The 26221-nt window shown below is 38.8% G+C and overlaps 1 protein-coding gene across 1 annotated transcript; it reads left to right on the top strand.

Moving 5' to 3' along the window:
* The first annotated feature begins 1334 nt into the window (after positions 1-1334).
* On the top strand, positions 1335-26113 carry LOC141899055 (sushi, von Willebrand factor type A, EGF and pentraxin domain-containing protein 1-like). The gene is made up of 35 exons (XM_074785208.1): positions 1335-1859; positions 7777-8032; positions 9440-9619; positions 9696-9857; positions 9936-10115; positions 10194-10373; positions 10454-10648; positions 10806-11054; positions 11453-11689; positions 11878-12072; positions 12319-12443; positions 12587-12662; positions 12761-12877; positions 12954-13169; positions 13337-13498; positions 13590-13751; positions 13838-13999; positions 14077-14223; positions 14310-14426; positions 14584-14697; positions 14923-15124; positions 15211-15368; positions 15457-15652; positions 15756-15925; positions 16015-16254; positions 16330-16497; positions 16578-16751; positions 16843-22482; positions 22553-22726; positions 22814-22990; positions 23083-23259; positions 24049-24144; positions 24879-24974; positions 25508-25610; positions 25770-26113. Exons 1-35 carry the CDS (start codon positions 1335-1337, stop codon positions 25795-25797), a joined length of 11556 nt encoding a protein of 3851 aa, XP_074641309.1. The 3' UTR covers positions 25798-26113.
* The last annotated feature ends 108 nt before the right edge of the window (positions 26114-26221 follow it).

Genomic DNA, 26221 nt, shown 5'->3' with positions numbered 1-26221 from the left:
TAAAACATAAAAATGAGGTTAGCGCTATTAATGTCAGTGCTCAAAATGCTTTGTAAAATGACGCTGCCAATGAAAGTGATATTAAATTACTGCGTGTTTTAACAATGACACATGAATTCAAAGGCAAATCGTTAAACTGTCAAAACGACTGGGGCAATAAATCTATATAAATCTTCACATAAGAATAGACGGCTTTATCGTAAGTCATGTTGTTATTTCAATTTTCACATAATTTTCGCTTTACTTTATTCCTCTTCTTTAACTGCCTGTCAAAACGTCACTTTTTTTCTACAAAGGCTCTTAGAAAAAACGAACTCATACTATGGAAATAAGTAAAAAAAAATAGATTTAAAAAAAATTGTAAATGCTTTATTTCTTTACTTTGGGCTTGCAAGGACACAAAGAAAATGAATTATAAAATGACCATACTATGTAATTCAAATGGACGTAAGTTGTGTAAAAACTAATTATATCTCCTTTATCTCTATACATTCATCGTGTGATATACAACTCGTATCCAGACCACTTTATGCCTCTACCTCATAATGTTTGGATAGGTACCATCGGGATTAAAATGCCCCATTACATACTGAATATCCTGTATAAGTCAGCATCACCTCGGCTGATAACTAATTCACTAACTTTCAAAACTCGGTTAAAACCAGAAAAAACCTGAAATGAAAACGTCCCGGAAATGCTGAAATGTGCGCAGGCACGCGCATAAAATAATTCATCAATGTGCATTCGTTATCATTTTTATTCTTGGAAAACTGCGGTCGAAATATCATATCATATATGTATCTGTAAAAACATAGTTCCTCGAATCCCCTTCAGCACGAATGCATGTAGGTCTAGAAAAGTGTAAAGGATTCATACTAATGATAATTGGGTAACTTTTTAAGGCATTCTGATGCTATCATTTATTGTCGTCGTTCGTCCTATATACGACTAATTCGGTCACCGGTTATTTAAACCGGGCAACTCTAGGTTTGTACGATGACACGTTTTTTGTCCTCCCAGGCGACGGCCGCGTTACGTGCGTACGTCGCGCAGCGTTTCTTTGCTATTCTGTCAATCTCGGGAGCTTGATTCTGCTGCGGATGCGGTTATCGCCATTCTCACTATTAGCATCATGCGCGGTAACAAACTTCATCAACTGTTGATGTTCATATAAACCAACGCTTCGCGCAGACGATGCGATATTAAAGCAACAACAAAAACAACGCGGCGGCGGCGGTCGATCCTGGCAAACTCCGAGTTACACTGCGGATAAAACTGTACACCTGCCATCACATCGTTATAAAATGCGCTGACATGGTCTTCGCGGGTTCGAAATGGGATTTAGAGTCGTGTTGGTGTTGTGCTTGCTATCTTTTGCGTCAGCAGCCAGTAACACGAAAAACCGCCACGAAGAACTGGATATATCAGATTTTCAGGCTTACGTTTCGCCCGACGAAATGTCGGCAGCAAGTCAGTATTCGAAGAAACACAGTTCCGACCGTTATATTATACGGTCAGGACGCTTCCTCAAGAATCATGTGCGCGAGTTACGCAATACTCCGAGTAAAGAAGTGGACCTCGTTTTCCTGGTGGATAACTCAGGCACTATGGGCAGAAAAAACTTTAAAAATGAACTTCAGTTTGTGAAAAAGCTCCTTGCAGATTTTACCGTATCAGAAAAAGGAACGCGAGTGGCTGTGATAACGTTTGCATCTAGTCATCAGATTGTTCGCCACATCGACTTTATCAGTAATGCATCAATTGAACATCATAAATGTTCGTTACTCGAAGAGCAATTACCAGAAATTCAATACACAGGTGGTGGAACATTTACCCTCGGAGCAATGCTCGAAGCACAGGTCAGATTATTTTTTCCTGCATGCATAGACTAATACATGCTTCATGTTATTTCTACTAATATTTCAAATGTTTTGGTAACCTATTAATTGCTAAACGGGATCCAACGACCGTAGACATCACCAGAGCCATACTTGAAAACTCGGCGTATGAGACAAGCTTTTATTCATCATTGAAATAAATCAGATAGTACGTGTGAAGTTCCTGTCTAAACGCTAAGTGGATAACTTATCATCATAAAAGGGGAGAGAGAGTGAATAAGACATTACATGCAAGAGATGGTGTTTGTAGAAGTGAGATGCCACGAAAAAACCAGTTTCTAAGGCGAACCTCGATACAAATATTGTAGTGTATTGCTCACTATATCATGTTACAGAATTCAATGACACATTTTAGAATAAATTGTTCGTCGTGATAAGATTTCTTGTGCACCATACAAGAAGCATTGTGGGCATTGAAGAGGGGCCTTAAGCTCGGAATGGAACCGACCAAGAGTATGAATTTTTTTAAGAAAAGGGGATAATCATTTTTCATTTTCTTTGTGTTCAAAAATATGTTTTTGATTGATACTTAACGTTAATGCATAACACATTTTCCATCGTGTTCAAGAAATATTTTTTCTTTAACAATCGTTAATGCATAACAATTTGCTGCTTATAGATACTCTAAATTTCGGATGGAATCCAACTTGAAACCCTATACTTCTTTTATATAATATAGTCGCACTCAGAATACACGTTCTTAAATACACAACATTCGTATGTAAGGCATTTTTGCAATTGCGTGGACATAAAGAGGATTTTAAGGAAATTAGCACCTACTGAACCGCGTGTTTCGTCCGATGAAATAAAACTCTAGTTTTTTGTGGTTTTCAAATTCACTCAAAGCTTTGATCAATGTATCATAGAATTTATGCTAAAGCCTTTGATGTGCCAATATAACGATGCATGGTTATCACTCGTCAGTTTTCAGAGAATTTCCAAGACAAAATAAGTTACATGCTATTGTGAGCTGAGTATAATATCTCTAGTCGAGTGTTTATAGTACGTTCCTAGAAACTCATCTTTACTGAGGCCTGCATACACCGCAAGCAACTTACATGTGGCCTTCCTGTAGTGCTTAGATCTCATCCTCGCTTACCAAAGTTCATTTCTAATGACTTTTTGCACTGACGACTACTATTGTGGTATGTGGATCAATATGCGCTAATATGTATGAAGTACAGACACCGAGTTTAGTCACAATGGTTTTGAGGCCAAGGAAGATAGGTTCTTTCCCGGAAGGTAGGGGGTAGTCTCGGGGTCCAGAGCCTAGCTGCCTTACCGCTGAGTTCTTTTCGTAAAGACTAAACAGACTACGTCATAAAACCCGCAAATTTTACGCTCTTCTCCCTTTGCATCTTTTAGTCTGTATTTCTTCAAAATCAACACCGCAGGTGGGACCCCGGGCTAGTGGTCTTTGCCATGGCTGCCTTATCCGGAAATGCCTTTTGTTTTCTTCTGGAGTTTTCCTAGATCCGCCTCTACTGGTGTCATTATAAACTTATCATGCCGAATGGAATGTTGCACATATGTATATGTACCTATACCAAGTTTTGTGATTTATGTAATAAAGACTACTAAAATATAGGCGCGATGACGGGTTTTCTGCGCAGCCGCACCATGCATATTTAAATAGCACCGTCGGGAGTCGAGACTGATGGACTTGCAACACTACATCGTAAGTAATATGTGGTCCTGAAAATAACTGGTTTTGAGTGGTTGCCGTAGATGTCACAGAAAACCCTGATGAAAAATTTAAAAGAACAATCCTCTGAAATCATCTGTGATGTGCTTTGTTGATTGATACTGGGTGCGTGCGTATAAACCTAACTATGGAAACCGAAAACCCTATCTGTTCAGCTAAAACAGATTCACGACCAGGATAATAATAATGTTCTTATGTTAGATTTATATATGCACGAGATCTTGGTAATGAAATGCGACAAAATACCTTTGACGATAAAAATCTTTACACGTCGTTATCGTTGTAAAAATGATAATTTTTGAATTCACAATAAATTTCAGGAATATTCGGAATAATTCACGCGTTTATTTAAGCTATTTTATGCATAGAGAATGTGAACGGACCCAGATTCCTAATAGAAAGAAATCTCCGTTCAATAGATACATTGTTTTTGTTGCAGATTATCTTTTATCGATAGCAAATTATTTTGAAATTGATCGGGTGAATTATCGCAGCTACTTTAGTCATCAAGCCATCCCTGTTTCGCGAGTTGTGTCGGTTATGTGTTAATTCGTCTTCTCTGACAAATACTCGCATTCCAACTTGTATACATGCTGCCTTTTCTACCATACGTTCGCAGACTTTTGGAAGTTGCCGTTAGATGCGCTGATGCTTAAGAAAGATTTTTTTCAATTTTCTTTATCGAAATACTTGGTGTTTCTCCACAAACATGAAACTATTTTTTGAAAAGAGTGTTTTTCTTCAGAGAAAATAAACCATACGAATATAAAATTCATTACAACAATGCAGATATTCAACTATTTAACTATATTTCATATTTCGAGAATAAAGATGAAATACATATTTTACTTGCATCGACATCAGGATATTTTGAAGTTAATGTGGACTAGGAGGTGCACCTTTCCCAGGGTTTGGCGGTGCTGGTGGTGGGACAGGAGGGCGTTGTGCGGCGCCATCACCAGCAGGTTCTTCAACTACAACCTGTTCACCATCTGAATTACCAACTTCGGGTCCAATCTCGGCGTCTTTATCGCTATCGCTTCCATCTCCTGCCCTTGTGCCTATACGAAGTGAAAGATATTAGAAATATTTGAAGCATTTTGAAAAAAAGAAATCTGTACATTGTTTAAAATGTAAATCCAACTTCTACAATAAGAAAACAATCTGGTGAAATCTTCACTGAATTAAAAAGAATATCTTCATAAACATTTGGATACGTAGGTTACCACCATACAAAGATATCTAGTAAATAGCTATTTCTGAAAAGTAATTTTTATACCTGCGATATTGCACGCCAATAATGCGGACAGCAGTGCTACGTACACCAATATTTTCATCCTGCCTGAAAAAATAAATAAGACGAATGCGCATTAACCTCGTCTTGGGTAACAGGAGGTAAAAGGAACGCGATTCCCCATGTCACACAGTAACAAGTTTTATAGTTTCTTTGTCGTGAGAGAACTGTTAACAGAATACTGTATGCAATGCATTGTTTCATAAACGTTACAGCATCACTTGCTTGTGTTAGCAGTTCTTCAACTTTGGCGAAAATCTATAGATATATGATTTCACCTTCTACAATAAAATCAGCAACGGATCAAAAGAGATATGTGTCAATTGGCACAAATTTGCGACGTATTTCGTCGTTAAAACAAAACATTGGTGTATTGCGTTAGCATAAAAATAACTTTTGAGGTCGTGCTGAAAAAAATTGAAATGTGTGTGATTTCGATACATGTTCAAATCAGCGCCGCTATGAATATGCAATGTGATCAAATGAAAAGTAGTTCCATCTTCCTATTTCTAACGACGATATAGTTTTATACATGAAGCAGCAGAATGAAATAGATATATTCACTGAAAGAAAAACAAACCAAAACTGTCTATGAAATTACGCACCTTGTTATCAACGTCCGGTGAGTGGTTATCCGAAGTGACTATCGCATCTGATTTTGAATGTGGATTTAAAACCGCTTTTATATATAGAAGTGCACAATAATAGAAAGCTGTCTTTTAACTTTATGAGTTTTGCTTTTCTAAATGACGCATCTGTTACCAAATTTCTGATGTGATGAACTATTGAACAGCGTGGTGACAAAATAACGTTAATAAAGTTCCACGCGCGTAGCAAATTGCAAACAAAAATTTCGACATGTGGATTAATAAATAATGTTAATAAAAAAGCCGATGAATAGCTTGTGAGTGTGTGCGAAATGAAAATACTGCTGGTTACAGTTACACATATCGGCAATAATTTTGTATCGCTGAACATAAATGGAAATCATAAAATCGTTCATAACGATCTTAATCAATCTATTTCCTAGAACAATAATTGATGAATAACCTCAGCGCCACGTTATGCTTAATCAGGAAGTCTTCTTTGGATTAATATCACTTTGATTTATGTTCGTCCCGTTTTCCTGTTTGAAATGACACCTACAGTCTATAGGGCTGATGGTATAATTGTTTTGAATTGTTCTCTATTCTACAATTTCCGAACGGATAATTAGGTTAAACACTAATAAAATATACCTAGATAAATTTTGATTTGAGAATATTTCATCGTATACGTGTATCAACTTTGGCATCGGTCAAAAAGCATCAGCGGTATATAAGTTATCGAATGAAATAACCATCCACATTAAAGATAAGATACTATCGGGATTTACGGAAATATTTTCTGGACCCCTGACGTTCGTCGTAATGAGTTCCGCTGTCATCGTCTATTCTGCGTTATTATGATATCAACAGGATGGTGGAGATTTTCCAATCATTTCAAGTCGAAAGAATATTGATGACCAATTGTTTGGAAACCAACGCGATGAATACGCTGACGTAGTTTCAGTCGCCGAGAGCAGAGAAAATCATGAGCATCCACTCCCAAACAATAAATATGAATTCAACTAATATTACAATATATGTCATATTTAATTGAATTCAGGATATTCTACCGAAGGGTTTTTAACGTTTAGTTTCGAAATCACCCGGTTCGTCGATTATTACTATTTCGGCGCTGTCGTCCGCATCACCCGGTTCTGTGATTATTACTATTTCGCCGCTATCATCTATATCATCCGGCTCTTCGATTATAACCTCTTCACCACCTAATCCATCATACGTTCCGGTGTCGTCGAGTACGATATCGTTATCTCTATGGATGTCATCTATATCGCCTGCCCTTGTAGCTGAAATATAATCTAGACGTTTTTTGAGGGCTGAAAGTCTGGCTCCACGAAGGAACGGATGGAATTATGAACTCGTGAACTCGAAGAAGAGATGCACGAATAAGTTCCACCGATAGTTAGTTAACAATATTTGTTTTAGCTGAATTCATAATCCTGAAAAGTGATTTTCATACCTGCGATATTGCAAGCCAGTAATGCGGACAGCAGTACTACGTACACAATTATTTTCATCTTGTTTCTAGTAAAAACGCAATAGATAAAATACATAAAAACTTTTATCCTAAACACGAATTCTTCTAACGAAAGATCCTGGGCTTCATGCACGCTGTTGTTCTTAACCACAATTGGCTAAAATAAAAGCCAATATTCTTCACATTCGAGGATAAGATTGCTGGGCGTTGTTTGGAAAAAGCACAAGATGCGAATTGTATTTTATATGATTAAACCATAATTAATATTCAACTAACGTACCTTAATTTACTCGTGTTGTCTGAAACGTTATCGGCGCGACTTCTGTTTACGTCTCCGAATTAGCTCTTTTATATAGTTTTTACTATTACAAAACTGTCACCTAACTTATGATTTATCGCCTTTATAGAGTCAGAAATCAAACATCTATTTCAATTTTCCGCTGGGATCTATACAATTATGATATATCATAATATACTTTGGTTCACAAAAAGAGTGATTGGGATAAATGGTTCGTAAATGATCAAGAGATTTATGTTTGCCATTTTATGAATGAAAATTCATTATCGATTTTTTTCAAGGTACGATTCGTTCCTTTCGTTCTTTCTTATAAATTCTACTGTATAAAGGAAATATATCACAAAAAAATTATTCTTTGAAAAGGACGTAATATTCCGGAGTCCATGCTAAGACATGCTCAAAGTTTCATTAAGGTTCCTACGTACAAAATACTGATGTTACTTCAATGAAACAGTAAGTCATTCTGTGGACTTTAATACATTATATTTGTCATTTATAGAAAATATTTCTAAAAGCACGGCCTAGATCGAAAAAAGCGTTGTTCCTGATCACAGATGGCTATTCAAACGGAGGTGACCCGAGAACTGTTGCGGAGAGACTCAAACATGCTGGCGTAGAGATCTTTGCGTTTGGGATACGAAACGGCAATGTTAGAGAGTTAAGAGATATGGCATCATCCCCGAAAGTTGAACACAGTTTCTTTCTGGAAACATTCGATGAATTCGAAGCACTCGCCAGACGTGCTCTTCACGAAGGTCAGAGAAGTTATTTTCTTTAGTTTTTTCCCGTAAAAACATATCTTCTTATCATGCCGTTCCGATGAATTTTCACGGTCCAACGTTGATATTTGTGAAATTTTACAGAGCAAGAAATCAGATAAATATTTATAGTACGGAACTATACGTTTTGTAATTTAAGTCTAGTTAATACTTGATTATTAGAACTACATGTTACTAGTATGCCTGGATTAGCATTTACGCATCTGCAGACCCAGATGCGCGTGAAGTATTTCTGCCCGAGAAGAATTTCCACATTTCCGACAGACGTCAAGGAATATAACCCGTTTTCCTCGATGAAACTACCACTGATAAAAATCAAAAGCAACTCAGAAACCTTTGTGCACATTCTTTCTTTGGGTCACTCCTTTCATTTGCGTGTATGTTTCTAAAACCCTTTTAATGCCCGTAACTAGATTTACGACCCCTCATTGCTACGTACAAAGAATCACGAGACCGTGCAATTAATGTAGCAAATTAAAGTCTATAGATATGTATATCGCAATTTCTCTTTGTATACGTATAGTAACTGTGTTTGAAATAGATATCCGTATCATTTATACGTTAAGTAATCCTAAAGATCTCATGCTTCAAACGTTAGCTATACGGCACTTAGCGAGCCTCGACTGCAATGTAAATTCTTCTTGATCTTTAACATTAACCTTTCGAGATCAATGCAATGATCTACCGTCTGGTGAGGTGTTTGCACGGTAAGAGATTATACGAAGACGATAGATCTAGCCAGAAGATTTATTTCTAAATAGATGAAATAAACATGGAAATAGTAAAATACGGGTAGAATTACAGCGAACGATTTATTCAATACGAGTACTTTATAATGGCCAGATGCACAGTGTTTTGAATTAATTATTGGCAAAAGCTCTTATAGTATGAAATTGCGAGATTGTGTTACATCAAATTAATTATATGCTTCAATAAAAACACAAATAAAGCTGTCAAATAACCATTAATACCTGTCATTTTCTATGGTTGAAATGCCAATTTTGCGTAATGAAATACTCTATATCATGATGCATTGAACATACCCCTGATGATCCCGGAATCGTCGACTTAAAGTATTCTTATGAATCCAGACATTCATTTATCATCGTCACGAGAATCGATTCTCTCCGACACTCAAGTCCCGTCTCGTTCTTCCATCTTAATATGATTTGAATAACTACGTGTAACGGTTTTTCCGTTTTCGACGAAGGCCGAAAATGCTCGGCGAAAATGATATCATTCTAAAGGAAATTAGATTTTACTTTATTCGCCTTATATGTACATGAAAAATCTGAAAAAAATAAAAAACCCAAAGTGTCAACCTTTCAACTTGAATACGTTTCTTCATGATGCCAATTTTCGTTATCGAAGTGATTTTTACAGATCTCCGGGCTGGCGAATTCATAGTGCAGCACCAACGACACAAGTGTGACAACTTGTGCGATATCCATGAAGATTGTTGCGATGCAATGGCTCATTGTACATGTGGTACCAATTCCGGCCATTATCAGTGTATTTGTGCAGCAGGGTTTTACGGGTCCGGCTTGAAGGGCGATTGCATACGTGGGTATTTACATCACAAATGAGATATGGCCATTTACTAGATACGATGAACCATGTTTTGATTTGATTTTTAAAGCATGTCCAGAAGGTTCGTATGCTATCGATATGGGTTCGAGCGATATTACTTCATGTAAGCCATGTCCAGATAGAAATCATTGGTCTCCACTGGGAAGTACATCGTTATCGGATTGTAAATGTAGAGAAGGCTACGAAAGTTCTACGAACGCTACCTGCTTAGGTAATTATTTCGTTGTATAGCTAAAATACATATTTGTTGAAAGACTGTAATATCTAAGACTTTTTTTCATCTTATCAGCAATGAGCTGCCCTAAATTGAGTCCTCCTATGAATGGGTATTTCGTAAAAGGTCGATGCGATCAAACATTCCATGCGGTATGCGGAATCAAATGTAAACCGGGTTACTCTTTAACCGGAGGAAGTCTGCGTATCTGTCAGGCCAATCGCAAGTGGTCAGGACAAGAGTCTATTTGTAAAGGTAGATACCGAAGTCGAAACATTAGTACCCGGTAATGGCATTGCAATGCATTTTATTGGCAATTTACTGTACTTTTAGTAAAAAGATGTTCAGTATTAGAAGCACCGAGGCATGGCCGTGTTGTCTGTACCAGCAGTAACAGAGAGTTTCAAAGCAGCTGCCAGTTTAGTTGTCACAATGGTTATGTACTGTTTGGTTCTAGAAAACGCACGTGCTTGGCGATCGCTATGTGGGATGGAATCTTAGCCAGGTGTAGAGGTAGACAATCTATTAAAATACCGAATAAAACTTAAAGATTTCCAATGCCATGAATGCCATTCTAAAATTTTTTTCGTTAGCGGTGCGTTGTCGAAAATTGTTACCATTAGAAAATGGACACACATTCCCCAAGTCGTGTATACGCGGGTATTCATCGTTCGACCAGACTTGCCAATTCAGCTGCAAACCTGGTTATACCCTCGAAGGCCCAAGTAATCGAAAGTGTTCCAGCACCGGACACTGGTCAACGAACGGAAAGGAAACGAAATGCATTGGTATGTATTGTATTCACGAGTTTGCAAAACTTGCTACTACTCCACTTACATGCCTGCTGCTTGTAGCTTATCATTACATTTTTATTAGAAGAAAATAAGCTAAATATTTGTTCACGTGGGTTACGCAGTGAAACCTTAAAATATCATTTTGATACAGATACTACGCCACCTATTATTCAATGTCCGAAAAACATCATCACTTTCACTGATGACAACGAGAACGATGCTTTAGTTACATGGGATTTGCCGGATCCGTGGGACAACTCTGGTAAAATTCCGTCATTACGCGTGATTCCAGCAGTCTTGCCACCTCATCGATTCCCTATCGGTACGAATATGGTTAAATACATCACCAAAGACAGCTCGAAAAACAAAGTTTCTTGTCATTTCGACGTTATTGTATTAGGTAAGTAGGAGTTTGTCATGGTTTTGCTCATTTTGCTCACTATTTGTAGCCGTTTACAGTCATCACCTGCTATCATCGTTTCCATCAGTAATCGGGAGTAAATCTCGGGTCACAAATACCTTTCCGAGTAGTAAAAGGAATCTAACATATTTCACACCACTCAATGAGTCGATCGATTAGCTTCTATGATTTTTTTGGCTTATGTAGGGATATAGATTTATTCTCAAGGCCATTGAAAACTTTCTTTCCCTGATATCGGCTGACGTCTCAGTAAAGGATCTTCGCTATCAACGATGAAAAAACCCATTGATACCTTAAGATGTGTCTGAATACCCGCTGGTTGTTTGTAAACAAAATACATTTTCCTGGTATCCGTATTGTTTCTATTCTTTGTATAGATAAGCAACCGCCGAACGCGGATAGATGTATATCCCCAGAGGCAGTAATTTCTCGCGGAAGGCTGGCCTACGTCACCTGGAAGGAGCCTGTTTTCAGTGATAATTCAGACGAAGATGTTACCATTAGCCAGAGCCATTATCCGGGAATGTTTGAACAAGGTGTTACAGAGGTTACGTACACCGCTACCGACGCGTCTGGGAATAATAATACATGTATCCTGAATATCCAAGTAAAAGGTAACGACCACCGGATACGTATAAAAAACCAAAAGATAATGAAAAACGAAAAACTAAATCAATCACAATGTTTTGGCAGATCGCCCACCTTTCCACAACCATCCATTAATAGCTAATTTTACCCGTTCGACAAAAATTATCAACACTTTGCTTGGCAAGTATTAAAGTTTTGACTCGCATTATTTTAGAACATCCATGCAGTCTTCCAAATATTCCGGTAAACGGGAACTTGACTTGTAGGGAAACTGCAAGTTCTATCGCCTGTGAAGCGTTCTGTTACGAAGGAAATGGATTTGTCATTTCACCAGCCAAAATGTACGAATGTGCCTTTGATGGTGGTACATGGCAGCCACTAAACGCTATTCCATTTCCTGACTGTTCAGGTACGTATTTTTTGTAAGATAAATAGGCTTTTTCTATTCTTCCCACTCCATATTGCTTATCACAAGCATATCGAGTGAAGCAAGCATCTTTTGTTTATGTCTGGGTAAAAAGTTTGTTTAATACTATGCAAGTAACATATAAGTAAATTGTATACACGTTTTGGCCAAATATCAACTTATGTGCCTTAAAAATGAATCTGCATGTTTCATCTATCAAAACAAATATTATCATTGTTTTCGTTATAGATTCCAGTCAACCGCTTGACATCATGCAACTGGCGAAAGCAACGTTCATCTCTGATACGAGCTGTAAAGATGCGCTGTATCAAAGTCGCATCGAGTCGAAATTTCGCATGGATGCATTGAAAACGGTATCTGTACATCAAACAAATTGAATTGAATTATGATAACAACCGTTTCAATATGAGTCATTTGACGTTCCCCGATCTAGACAAATAAAAAAAACTGAACCACAGCGATTTATCTTGATTATCATCGAAATGATAAATTCTAGGTGTCAACTGCGTGCGATAACGATGCCATGTGTCATGTGACCGATGTAAAAACCGAGTGCCTACCACCGCAAATGGGTAATGGTCCTTTACTTTCCTTTAGAATTATTTTGATGATTTACAATCGATTCATAAATTCAATCGATCAGCACACATATTTCATTAATCATATTTAGCCACAAATGCCATTAACTGGATCGATAGGCACAAAAGAAGCGTACATGATAGAACTCAGTTAATGAAAACTAACGGAAGATCGACTGCAAAAATCATATTTTCTTTCGCTATAATAGGTAAGAGGTTTAACGTTGCAATAAAAATAATTCCAGTGAAATTGTAGACAAGGAGTCTTAACTTGTTTTGTTTTAGGTTCAATTCTAGACGAAGAGATGGAAGATGATTGCTTGAAGAAACTGGATAAAGCCATGGCTCGAGCAAAAACCGCTCTCAAAATCGAAGCCGATGCTGGAAATATGGACCACCTGTCCGGACAGTATTATCTTGTTTTTCGTCGGCTTATATACGTCCCAGACAAACCGTTGCTAGTGTGCAGACCCGGTCGCGTTCTCAGGGGAAATAAATGCGGTAAAAAATTCTGATAAAAATACGACAGTAAAACAAATGAGTTAAAGTTGAATGGATGTGAATGAGCAGATACACGTTAATGATGTCTTGCCGTATGATTGTAGATGTAGCCAAAACAAAGACTATCTGCTTCATTCCTGCTTCGATGTATTAATTGTTTATTGCAGTAAACTGTCCAGTTGGAACGTTTTTTAATGTGATGACAGAAACGTGTCACAGCTGCGAGCGAGGTACTTACCAACCAGAAGAAGGTCATTACTCGTGCTTAGTTTGTCCGAATAATACCTCAACTGTAAATCACAACTCAAAAACTGTAGGAGAATGTAAAGGTACATCTGATATAGAAAACCTGTTATTTAAGAAATTGATATTACAGTAAATACCCAAGTCAATATTTATTCTCTTGAGAAATATTTGTAGCTCAATGCCTACCGGGTAGTTACTCGGCGGATGGCCTCGAACCCTGCCTATCGTGTGAAAAAGGCTATTACCAACCCGACTACGCAATGGCTGAATGTAGGCCATGTCCCTATCTCAAGACCACATGGAGAAGAGGAGCAAGGAAGCGAGAAAAATGTCGCTGTAAATATCTTGAATGAAGTATCGAGATAGAAATTCCTTCCAGATAACAATTGATATTTTCATTCGCCGCTTTCTCTTGAACGTAGCAATCTGTCCAAAAGGATACGTTTCAAAATCTGGACTGGAACCATGCTTCCCATGTCCTGTCGGTCATTTCCAACCTGATGCTGGCCAGACTGCTTGTTATATCTGCCCATCTGATGCAATGACTTTCAATACGGGTTCCACACATATTTCTGACTGTCAAGGTAGGGCCAATGAACAAGCAAGAGCACATCGGTCTTAAGATTTCTTGAAGAACATGTTTATCTGATTGTTTTGTCAGGTATAGAATATTCATCGCAAATACCAAAGAGCGTGTCAACTGCAGAACTTTTGGTTAACGACTGCTTTGCTGATCCTTGTGAAAACGATGCTTCGTGCGAAAGTCTAGCTGTTGGATACATTTGCCATTGCCTCGATGGATTTTCAGGCACGAAAAAGATCAATTAATCTAAATCGGTTTTAAAAAAGGAATGATTGTTTCATAATTTTACATGATTCATTATTTTTGTTTAGGGTTGAATTGCGAGCAAGAAGTGAACGAATGCGAAGTCAATACACCTTGCCATAATAATGCCACCTGTATAGACTTAATAAATGATTACAGTTGTGAATGCATTCCAGGATATTCGGGTAAAACATCAGTTTCTCTTCGAAAGTTCCACTAAGCCGAAAACCTCATTCTGAGAATCATTCAGTACAAATGAATCATCGAGTCCAGCCTTTTTCGAAGGGAAAAGAAAGAACAACAAATTAAAAGGCTTCGAAAACACATTTTTTGTTTTTGCAGGCAAGGACTGCGAATATGAAACAGACGAATGCGCATCTTCGCCTTGCATAAATGGTGGGGAATGTGTGGATGGTTTAAATACATACTCGTGCTCATGTTTAAAGGGATTTATTGGTCAGTATAATTAGGGCTATTATATTAGAATGTGTAGCTTGGGTTGCTGACAAAGAATTTAGACTTTTCATCGCTAATAGACGGTTATGCGCACAAGTGCATACAAATCGTGACACTTCTCAATTTTTTGCACACGTGTTCAAGTGTGCAGAATAAATATAAGATAAAGCTGACTTTTTGATTCGAACGAATCCAAGACTTTTTTCACCTTTATTTCCAAGGTAGGCGTGCACTGTGAGCGCGAAATAAACGAATGTGATTCGTCTCCGTGTAAAAATGGAGCCTCGTGCTACGATCGGATAGCGATGTACGAGTGCTCTTGTTTGTCCGGATACACAGGACTACGCTGCCAAATCGAGATAAACGAATGTGAAAGTTTCCCTTGTCAAAATAATGGCACTTGTCACGACGAAATCGATTCGTTTAGGTATTTCGAATAATCACGATTATGTAAGACCTCAATATTCACAGGAGACTTTCTGCGAACGTGAATATCATTCTTACGTATTTTAGTTGTACTTGTGAACCTGGATATTCGGGTACCGTTTGTGAAACTGACATCGATGAGTGTGCAATAAATCCATGTAACCACGGAGCTACTTGTATAGATGGCATCGATTCATTTGAATGTGAATGTCCACCTGGTTTCAGTGGAAAGAAATGCGAGAAAGGTAAAACTGTGGATCACATCCCGTACTGTTAGCAAAATATTCATTTGTCTTACACGTATTATTCAAAGGTTGCTAATTTATATTCTAGAGCTGCCATTAGATTTCACATTAACGTTTGGTTCACCTGGTGCTGTGGATTATGTGATTAAAGAATTGAAGAAAGATATCTGGGCGTTTACCGTTAGTTTTTGGATGCGAACGTCTGATACAAGTCACTACGGGACGTTGTTCTCGTATGCCGTCCCCGGAAACGACAACGCGTTGACAATAATGGATTATAATGGGTAAGATCTAAGCATAGAATAAAGAAGAAATGATACATGATCTGAGCTTTATTCGTGTTGTCATAACTTGAAACATAGTATTTTCCCTATATCTTCTGCCTAGATTCGTTTTATATGTAAACGGTGAGCGAGTAATAACGGATGTAGTTGCTAATGATGGGGTCTGGCATCATTTAGCGATTACGTGGACCCTAAATGGTCAATGGCACTTTTACTTTGACGGCATTCTTGAAGAATATGGAGAACACTTGGCTGCTGGAATACCAATAAAAGGTATGTATTTATCTCGCGGGAACCATCGATTGAAATCAAGTACAAAGTGAACAAAAAAAATTTACAGAGCATTTTCGCATTTTCATCAGGTGGTGGAAAGGTTGTCTTAGGACAAGAACAGGATATTGTTGGTGGTGGCTTCAGCAAATCAGAATCCTACCTTGGCCAGATAACTTCACTGAATGTGTGGAATGGCGTTTTATCTGAGAGGGATATTTATAATTTCTACAATACATGCTACACTTACAAGGGGAATGTTTTAGCGTGGTCAGACTTTCTTACCGGGCGAAGTCGTCATCTTATCAAGTCACAATCTAACTTCTGTAAAGGTTTGTTTCTCAAATAATGCTCATAATCTGCATAATTGTTGAACCAGTTCCGAATCTTCTACGTTTTACTTGAAGGGTGTGATATTCCGATAACGATTGAGCATGGAAGCGTCTCATGGAGGAAACTAAAACCAGGATCCGAATCAACGTATAGTTGTGATAGTGGATATTATATGGCGGGACAGCGATCTCGGATATGCATGGTATATTCGGATTGGCATGGCACCGAACCGAAATGCGAAAGTAAGATAATACATCCATGGCTTGATATTGATTGTCCTAAATTAAGTAGTCGCTTGTACCTAATATTTCATATTTTGCAGGGGTCAGATGTGGTAAGCCGGCTTCGATTACCAGAGGTCACGTGGTTGCCAAAGGATACGCATTCGGTGATCGTGCATATTATTCATGTGAACGAGACAACTACTTGGTGGGAAATTCATCGATGATCTGTCTCGAGACGGGAGTCTGGAGTAGTCGACCACCAGTTTGTAAGAGTACGCATCAAAATAGATAGAAATATTGTTGATATCTGTGAATATGAATCTGAATAGCTGAGTGTTTTACTTACTCTTTTACTTTTTGTAGAGGTAACTTGTAAGCCACCAAATTACAAACTGGTTTGGCATGTTGATGGACGTAAATCCAAGTACTACCCAGCGGATCAGATAAGAATCACATGCCACCCAGCTTATGTCTTGCGTGGACAGTCATCGCTATTTTGTCAAGAAGACGGTAGTTGGAGTGATAATTTTCCGATATGTATTCCCTCTAGATGCGTACCACCACCGGTTGTAGCGAATGCATTTCCTGTCAACCAAAACTTCATAGATACTGTAGAGAATTTCGCATTTATTTACGAATGCTTTCCCGGTTATGAGATGGTCGGTAACGGTCGCTTCAATTGCGTCGGACGACTGACCAGACCTAGATGTAGGCCCGTAGATTGTGGCCAACCTCCGCAGATCTCGCATGGCGAAAGTATAGGTGACGCATTCATTTATCAGTCAGTTGTAAAGTTCAATTGTAAAGCTGGTTACAGAATAATTGGAAATACTGAGATAAGATGTAAAGCCAATTCGCATTGGAGTGAGGTATTAGTGCACTGCGATCGAATATATTGTCCAAGGTTAATAGCTCCTGCGAACGGTGTCTTGATAGCCGACCAACTCGACTTTGCATCCATTGCTTCATATGCATGTAAGGTTGGTTTTAATCTGATCGGGGAACCGATGAGAACATGTACAGCAAATGGAACGTGGAGCTATTCAGCACCATATTGTCAAATAGCAACCTGCAACCATCCAGATGATATACAGAACGGGAGATATTCAGGAGGAGATTCATTTAATTACAGTGATATAGTTTCGTATTCCTGCAATAAAGGATACAAACTTATTGGAGGGCAGACAATCATCTGCACTGAACGAGGGATATGGAATGCATCGGCACCATCTTGTAAGCGGATTCAATGTCCAAATCCAATCAATATAGAAAATGGTAAAATACTCATTACTGGGCGTAATCTCGATGACGTTGTCACGTATTCATGTCTTCCTGGTTACAGAATACTCAAAGGTAGTAAGATGCTTTGCCAAAATGACTCAAACTGGCATGGAACCCTACCAAAATGTATTCCACTGAACTGTCCAACTGTAGTTCCAGTTGAAAATGGACATGTCCTTCTTACTGGACTTTCACTGGGCTCTGTGGCAACGTTTTATTGTGATTCACGTTATAAACTGGTCGGAAAAGCGCTGTCGATCTGCTCAATGAAAGGAACCTGGAATCACCCACCACCAAAGTGTTATTTGCGACCTTGTTCACCACTCACAGAACCGAGTAATGGTTACGTGAGTATCATGGACAAGCCTGAAACATCAGTAGCGGAATATGATTGTGAAGACGGCTATTCGCTAATCGGCCAGAATCGGCGACATTGTCTCGAAAATGGAAGTTGGAGTTTCACTGAACCAACCTGTCGACTAGGTTGCCCAGATCCAACTGGTTATGAATATACAGCTAAAGGAGGTACCTCGCCGCCGTATAAACCTGGTGACACTGTCTCCTACACTTGCCCAAAGGGATTTGCAGTTATTGGACAAACAACAAATCAATGCTTGACAAACTTAACATGGTCATCTGAATCACCACGATGTAAGTACGTGGAATGCAATAAGCCAGTAGACATACCTAATGGTTTCGTTGTGGCCGAGGTTTATTTTCTGGGTGCAAATGTGTCGTATAACTGCAAAACTGGTTATAAGCTTCACGGTAGCCATTTCAGAACATGTAGCAAAGATGGACGGTGGAATGGTGACATCCCAAAGTGCAAACCAGCAGTTTGTCGTACTCCGACTAATATAACCAATGGACTCATCGATGGGCACGAGTTTACATTCAACCATTCAATTCATTATCGATGTTTACACGGTTATAAACTCCAAGGTGTTAAGCGAAACACATGTAATCACGATGGAATCTGGTCTGATGATCCACCAGTTTGTGAAATGATCCAGTGTGATAGGGCATCCATTACTATTGCTAATGGATCTGTCAAACGAATAGGCGTTGGAATCAAAGAAATAATTCATTTCACCTGCAACATCGGCTATTCCCTTGTATCTAAGAATACTATACGATGTTCGGAAAATGGTACCTGGAATATGCGTCCTCCATCATGTAAACAGATAAATTGTGGCCGTCCGCCTATCGTTGAAAATGCCGACATAGAAATCGGGGGTGAAACGTACGGCGATGTTGTTCACTACTTGTGCCACTTCGGTTTCAAGCTACGCGGGCAGAATAAAATCATGTGCAAGAATAATTCTAAGTGGACGAATCCTCCCTCTTGTCATAAGATTATATGCACAGATCCGCCAGCTATCAAAAATGGTATTGTTGAAATAAGTGGTAATTACTATTCAGATACAGCAACATATTCGTGTAATGATCGTTTTCTGCTAGTTGGAAGTTCAATACTCCAGTGTAACCTGACGGCTAACTGGCAAGGCCAATATCCTCGTTGCATTCCTGATTCATGTGATGCACCTCCAGCTATAGAAAATGGTGTACCGGAAGTTCTTGACCAGGAGTTTGATCTAGATGTCAGTGTGAAATATAGATGCGACATTGGCTATAGAGTTTCAAATACAAAACCTGTCATATGCTTACCAAACGGGTTTTGGTCATCTCGTCCACCGAGTTGTAATATTGTTAATTGCACAACACCTCCACCAATGTTACCCAATTCCCACATGGGCTATAGAACATCGTATTATGGCAGTAAGGTAAAATATACTTGTTTGACAGGCTACTACAGTCGTGGCAGTATGAAGCTCAAGTGCTCTGAGAACGGAGAGTGGATTGGAGAAAAACCAAAATGCGAAAAGGTTATGTGTAAAGCTCCCCATTCGTTGGAGAATGGTCATATCGGCATCATTGACAAACAATATGGATTTAAATCTAAGATTACGTACGTATGTAATGTGGGATTTAAACTAGTAGGCTCTCACCACCGGACCTGTCAAAATAATAACAAATGGAGTGGAAAGGAACCTGTGTGTACCACTGTAACATGTCTGCCTATAAAACATATCCGCAAAGGTTTTGTATTAAATCAAGGCAATAGTTTCAATACGACGATTAGTTTCGAATGTCGAAAAGGTTTCGTTTTGAAAGGAGCCCATCATTCGCGCTGCCAAATCACTGGAAGGTGGTCCCACACAACGCCGGTTTGTCGCAGAGTTCGATGCCCCGTTCCTAAACAACTTGTCAAAGGCGATTTTACAACGTCTGGCACGCGTTTTGAAGATAGGATAAACTATCGATGCATCCCCGGATTTAGAATCCAAGGCAATGCATCGATTTCTTGTTTGGCGAATGGTGTTTGGAGTAGCCCTATTCCTAAATGCACGAAAATTGCATGCCCTATGCCAGAATCTGTCCCTAATGGCAATGTCATCATCCATGGGCAAAGATTTAACAGTCGAATACAATACCGTTGTAACACCGGGTATTCTATGAAGGGCATTGGTGAACGGTACTGTACGAAACATGGCACATGGAACGGTAGTGAACCAACGTGCCAGCTAGTGACATGCCCGTATCCCGACCATATAACAAACGGCCACGTAAATAATGCATCCTATAATTCGACGTTCATGTTTGGTGATTTCATTGAAGACCAGTGTAATGATGGTTTCCTCAACCAAATGAACGATTCAAGACCGGGTCAACGAATGTGTACCGAACAAGGAGAGTGGACGCCATCTAACATACAATGTTTTGCCGTTATTTGCCATGTATTAGAACCACCAGATAATGCCCTTATTGACTATCAAGATGCTGTCTATGGAGGTTTGGTTAAATACTCTTGCATGGACGGTTATATTCTGGAAGGAAGCTATCATCGTATTTGTATGTCAGATAGATCATGGAGCGGTGATCCTCCGAAGTGTTTGCCTGTAGCGTGCAATGCATTGCCCAAAATGATTGAAAATGGTTTTGTTAATATAACATCATATCTATATCAAGAAGAAGCTAGCTTTGGTTGTAATTACGGATATGAGCTGTCTGGTGAAAGTTCAATAGCTTGTGAAGCCGATGGGAAGTGGTCAGCCGAAGTCCCATCCTGTTTACAGATCAAATGTTCTCATCTACAGCCAATTGAAAATGGTTACGTTGCGTTCGAAAGTTTGGCAGTTTCACAACAGGTAAAATACGTGTGTAACGATGGATACCAGTTAATTGGCGATAAAAACCGGACTTGTCAAAATAATAAGATGTGGACAGGCGAGGCACCGACTTGTAGAATTGTTATCTGCGGTCCATTATCGTACAGTGAAAATATGGTCATAGTCAGCGATGGTGATACATATGGCAGTAAAGTAGAATATAGTTGCGCTCGCAATTATGAGCTCGTCGGGCCACAAATTCGTACTTGTTTGGCTAATAGAACATGGAGTGGAAGTGAAGCCAGTTGTAGACTAATTGAATGTCCCCCACCACCGGATGTTAAAAACGGCTACATCGATGCACCTGGCTACTCATTAGGCATGGAAGTTCAATATATTTGTCAAAAAGGTTACGAATTGCTTGGTTCTCCACGACGAGGATGTCAAGAAAATAAAATGTGGTCGGGATCGACTCCGAGGTGTGATATAACGTACTGCCCAGAACCACCCCGTTTTAAAAACGGAATGATGTTTAGTAAAGGATTTTCATATGGTTCGACGGTTTATTTCAATTGCCAATCTGGCTACCGTTTAGAAGGTAATAAGTACATGACGTGCACTCGTAAAAATGGAGTCAACTTTTGGGACACGCCATTGCCAAAATGTGTGCTCGTCCAGTGCCCTGAACCAGAGCCCTTACCAAACGGTACTGTAATGGGCAGGAGAACAGAATACGGTTCGATACTGGAATACAAATGCAATGAAGGATACAAACTCAGTGGCAAAAATCTGAGCATTTGTCTTATAGATGATACTTGGGATAATCCAATACCAAAATGCATCGTTGATCATGAACCGTGCGGAAAACCTTATAATTTGATACACGGCCAATTTATTATTAAGAAAGATCAAATGCAGCGGACTATTGGATTGGTATATACATGCGACTACGGATATTTTTTGGACGGGGATTCAGTCATAACTTGCGATAAACGCAAGTGGAGAGGATCTCAACCCCGCTGCGTGGAATCCAGTTGTGGACCTCCTCCAAAAATGTTTATGGCCGTTACCACTATAAGGCAAACTTCGTACGGCGCGATTGCCGAGCTTAAATGTCATACTGGCTACGAAACGATTGGGCAGAGTCGGTTTGAGTGCGGTCATGAAGGATACTGGATTTACGATGAACTACCGTATTGTCGACCAGTTGAGTGCGGAAAGCCTTCAATTCCAGAAAATATGCATATGGAATACACAAATACCAGCTACTTAGGTATAGTAAAGTTCTTCTGTAAGAGCGGCTTCCTTTTGGTTGGATCACAAACGGCTAACTGTTTACATACCAGTGTCTGGAGTTCGGATGTACCTATTTGCGAAACTATCAATTGTGGCGTCCCGGAGCATGCCGATAATGTCGAAGTGGCGATTACCAATTACACTTACAACGGAATAGCCAAATATGGTTGTAAGTCTGGAGAAATGCTTCACGGAAAAGAAATAAGGATTTGTCAAGATACTGGACATTGGAACGGAACAGCGGCTACTTGCAAGGGTAAAACCTTTTCTATTTTCGGATAACAGGGTATATAGCAGAGCACTAATTCATATTTCAATCAATACAGAAGCAAGATGTCCGCTACCGAAAAGTTTTGCGTATGGTCAACACACAAGAAGTAAAGGTAGACCAGGAGACTGGGTCGGCTTCAGATGTCACAGGGGGTATGTTCTTGTCGGAAACAACACACTTCAATGTCAGGCATCGGGCAAGTGGCATGGACCATTCCCCATTTGCAAACGTAAGATCCTTGCTTTTAATTATGAAATACATGTTTCTAGTAATATCGTTTTGATGAATTATTGACGATCTATTCTATATAATTTAGCGATACATTGCAAAGAGTCACCAGCATTTCGTTTACTGACCGGTGGACCTCCAGGTCCGTATGCACTCGGGGATACAGTGCGTTTAGGATGTATATTAGGTTACCGCCCAATAGGTGATTTATCTACTACTTGTCAGGACGATAGAACATGGTCCAAACCAATCGGTGGTTGTAAACGTGAGTTTTTCAACGAAAGAAAAATGCTTCAAGACGAATTCGTCAGTAACTCTTGCAGTTAGGAATTTTTTCATTTGATGCCTACTTAATAGGAATTTCTTGCGGTAAACCAAGGCAAACGACTGGAGTTTGGATGATGATTGGCAGGCAATATTTGTTTAAAGACAGCGTCCGCTACGTGTGTCAAAGAGGGTTGCGACCGATACAGAAACGCCGTACGATTACTTGCCAAGCCGATGGTAGATGGAGCGGAATACCAAAATGTATAGGTTAGTTCGGTCAAAACATACATCCTTTCATACACTTTTTCATATATTTCGTCGTATCTTTTCCAAAATACAATACGTTTCTTTCTTAGTACTTTGCATTGTAAGCTGACTAATTTCAATTCGATCCTTTTCTACTGCCTGGTGTTCGCAACTATGACTTTATAATAACAATATATTTCGATTCAACACCATCCTTAAACTTTTCAAGGATTTGAAAACGTGCTTAGCCAAAAGGAGTTGGTAATAATCATATTTACATAACAAAATCCCAAAATATTCATGAATTTTACATATACCATCTCCGGCGTTCATAAACGTACATTATTATAGAGTAGTGTATCGTATCATTTATGAACCTTACGATGAGAAAATGTTTGACTACGTTCGTCATACATGCAAACGAAACTTAATGAAGATAAATTAAGTTTCACGTTTTTGTTAGCTGGCTTGAAACCATGTTTATTGTTGTTTGCTATTTGTATGTTGATCTCTTTTTTGTGTGGGGAAGAACCGTTTAGTTGTATTGGATCTTATGTCAATTTTCATTGTTAGCATACGACCTATGCCTACATTTGTATACAATCCAAAAGCAAACGTCTTTCCCAAAATGAATTCGCCGGAGTACGTAATACACATCGGTACATACATTATAGTTTTTCATTAGAAAATTACTATTCTCCGAATTTGATCTATAGGTCTTCACTTTTGATTCTAAGCTATTTTGTTGAGAAACTAGCGAAATTCGAGAAAGCATGACGCATGTTATATTGTGGCAATTTTATTTCGCAGCTGATTGCAGAATACCATGTGAGCATGGCGGTACTTGTGTAGCTACTAATAGATGTGCATGTCCAACGGGATTTGTTGGACCAGTTTGCGAACGAGGTGAGCGGAAAAACCGCACAGAACATCAATTCCTATTAGTAATTGTCTCTCGCGCACTCGGAAATTTCAATTGTTTCATGTTTTAGAAATGTTGATATTCCAAACATTGACATGGGAGATCTAAAAATCGGGAGACTACGTCCATAAAGAACGATGCAGAAATTTGAACAATGTATCTATGTACATGCACATATCCTGATGTACATCTACTAACCATAAAGCAGAGGCTGACACTACCTTACATTACATACAAATTTCAAATAGAATCATACTGAGATATTTATGAATTTGATCATATTTTGAAGAAATCCTCCCTACGCTTATGATACATATCGTGTTATCCGTAACTATTCTGAAATTGACGCTTTAAGCTTCACCTTGCATTTCATACCTTCCTCAATATATATATTTATAATGTATATGATGTATGACATTAATTTCATGAAATCAAATGAATAATCGGTTTCTTCGACGACGGAGGGACAATTACTATGGAAAGTTAAGTCGGTTGATTCAAATTTGATAATTCAAATCGTTCGCTTGTAATTTGTCTAACTTTTGTCAAATTGATGTGTGCATGCGTCCGTGAAATCAACATTAAGAAGTTCAAATCATCATAATCGTTATCATCGTCATCATGCATCAAATGCCACTATTTCGTATCCATTCTGCTTCGTCATATATCACAACTAATGCAATTGTTCAGTGTGATGAGAACGTTGTTATATTTGTAGCCAACTGCGTCTTGCCCTGTTTAAATGGGGGAACTTGTGCTGCCCCCTACAAGTGCCGATGCTTGCCAGGTTATACAGGGTCTCGCTGCCAGAAAGGTGAGATTCGTGTCTAAATTCAGAAAATCGCCGAGTGAAAATGTGGGATCCACGCAGAATTCAGGGTTTGTTTTGGGTATTCTCTGAATTTCGGCAATGACATTCGGTAAATTGCATGAATTTGAAGATGTAAAACTTCAGACTCTGCATTTCTCTTAGCGCCGAACTATCAAGTGATTCTGAAATCTAAGACTTGCGCAGTGCATATTTAATCTTTTCAATCCAGCTTTAAAGAATCACAAATAGGCCTTATAGAAATTCAATATTCAAATTTTGGTCCACCTTATGTATGAGTTAGAATCTTGGATAGTGAATCGCTTTTTAAACAAACAGAAAACAAAAATTTAGTTCAGTGGACAGTATACTGCACGCATTAATATTGCAAAATTGTTCTTAGGGCAATATAGACACAGGCGTTCGCATTTTAACTTTCGGTTTTAGAAAATAGATAGTCAATCACACTTCAGAAGTTTAGTTAATGAAATATATAAATATATCGATTTGATAAGTCGATAATATCATGTAATTTTCAGCTATTTGCAATCCGCAATGTGAAAATGGAGGGACTTGTCGCTCGAGGAACCGGTGTTCCTGTCCACGAGGATGGAGGCCACCGAATTGCAAATACCGATACAGGTTAGCAGTTACAAACCACGTGCTGCCGAGGTTCGACGAACCATGGGCATATTGTACATAGATTTACATATCAAATGGACACAGAAATTGAAGCTTTTCTGTCGAATGCGGTTCATTCACTTTAGAACAAGCGCAAATGATGCATTTTCCATTTTCCAGGAGGCGTTCACATTATCCACGTGGCTGAAGATGTGCCCGGAATAAACGTACCTACTTAATACAACCAGTGAACTTGGTTGAAGAATGTGATGTACTGCTGGAATGCGGTTTAAGCTAGCATTTATTAGGTTTGGAGGACCAATACAGAGATGACTAAGAACTGACTTCGGATAGATTTTAGATACATTTTTAAGGGGATATGATGCTACGGTTGGGGTTGAGAACAATATTAATGTGACTTGTATTAACTTTTGTGCGCACATATTTAAATCTATATATCATGGTTTTGAATTACTATAAAAAAAAATTGTACGTTTTACACATACGCTTGTAAATAAATTTTCATGTGGAAAATGTTTCGAAATTTTCAATGGAAATAGCCGAAACGGTTGCCCCAATTACCATCTGGTAAGACTAACCAAAAGATTTCACATGTACATGGTTTGGACGTT

Source organism: Tubulanus polymorphus, chromosome 2, assembly GCF_964204645.1.
Source record: "Tubulanus polymorphus chromosome 2, tnTubPoly1.2, whole genome shotgun sequence".
In the NCBI taxonomy this organism is placed as follows: domain Eukaryota; kingdom Metazoa; phylum Nemertea; class Palaeonemertea; order Tubulaniformes; family Tubulanidae; genus Tubulanus; species Tubulanus polymorphus.
Note: the sequence above shows the minus strand (reverse complement) of the source record. Positions and strands in the feature narration are given on the sequence as shown.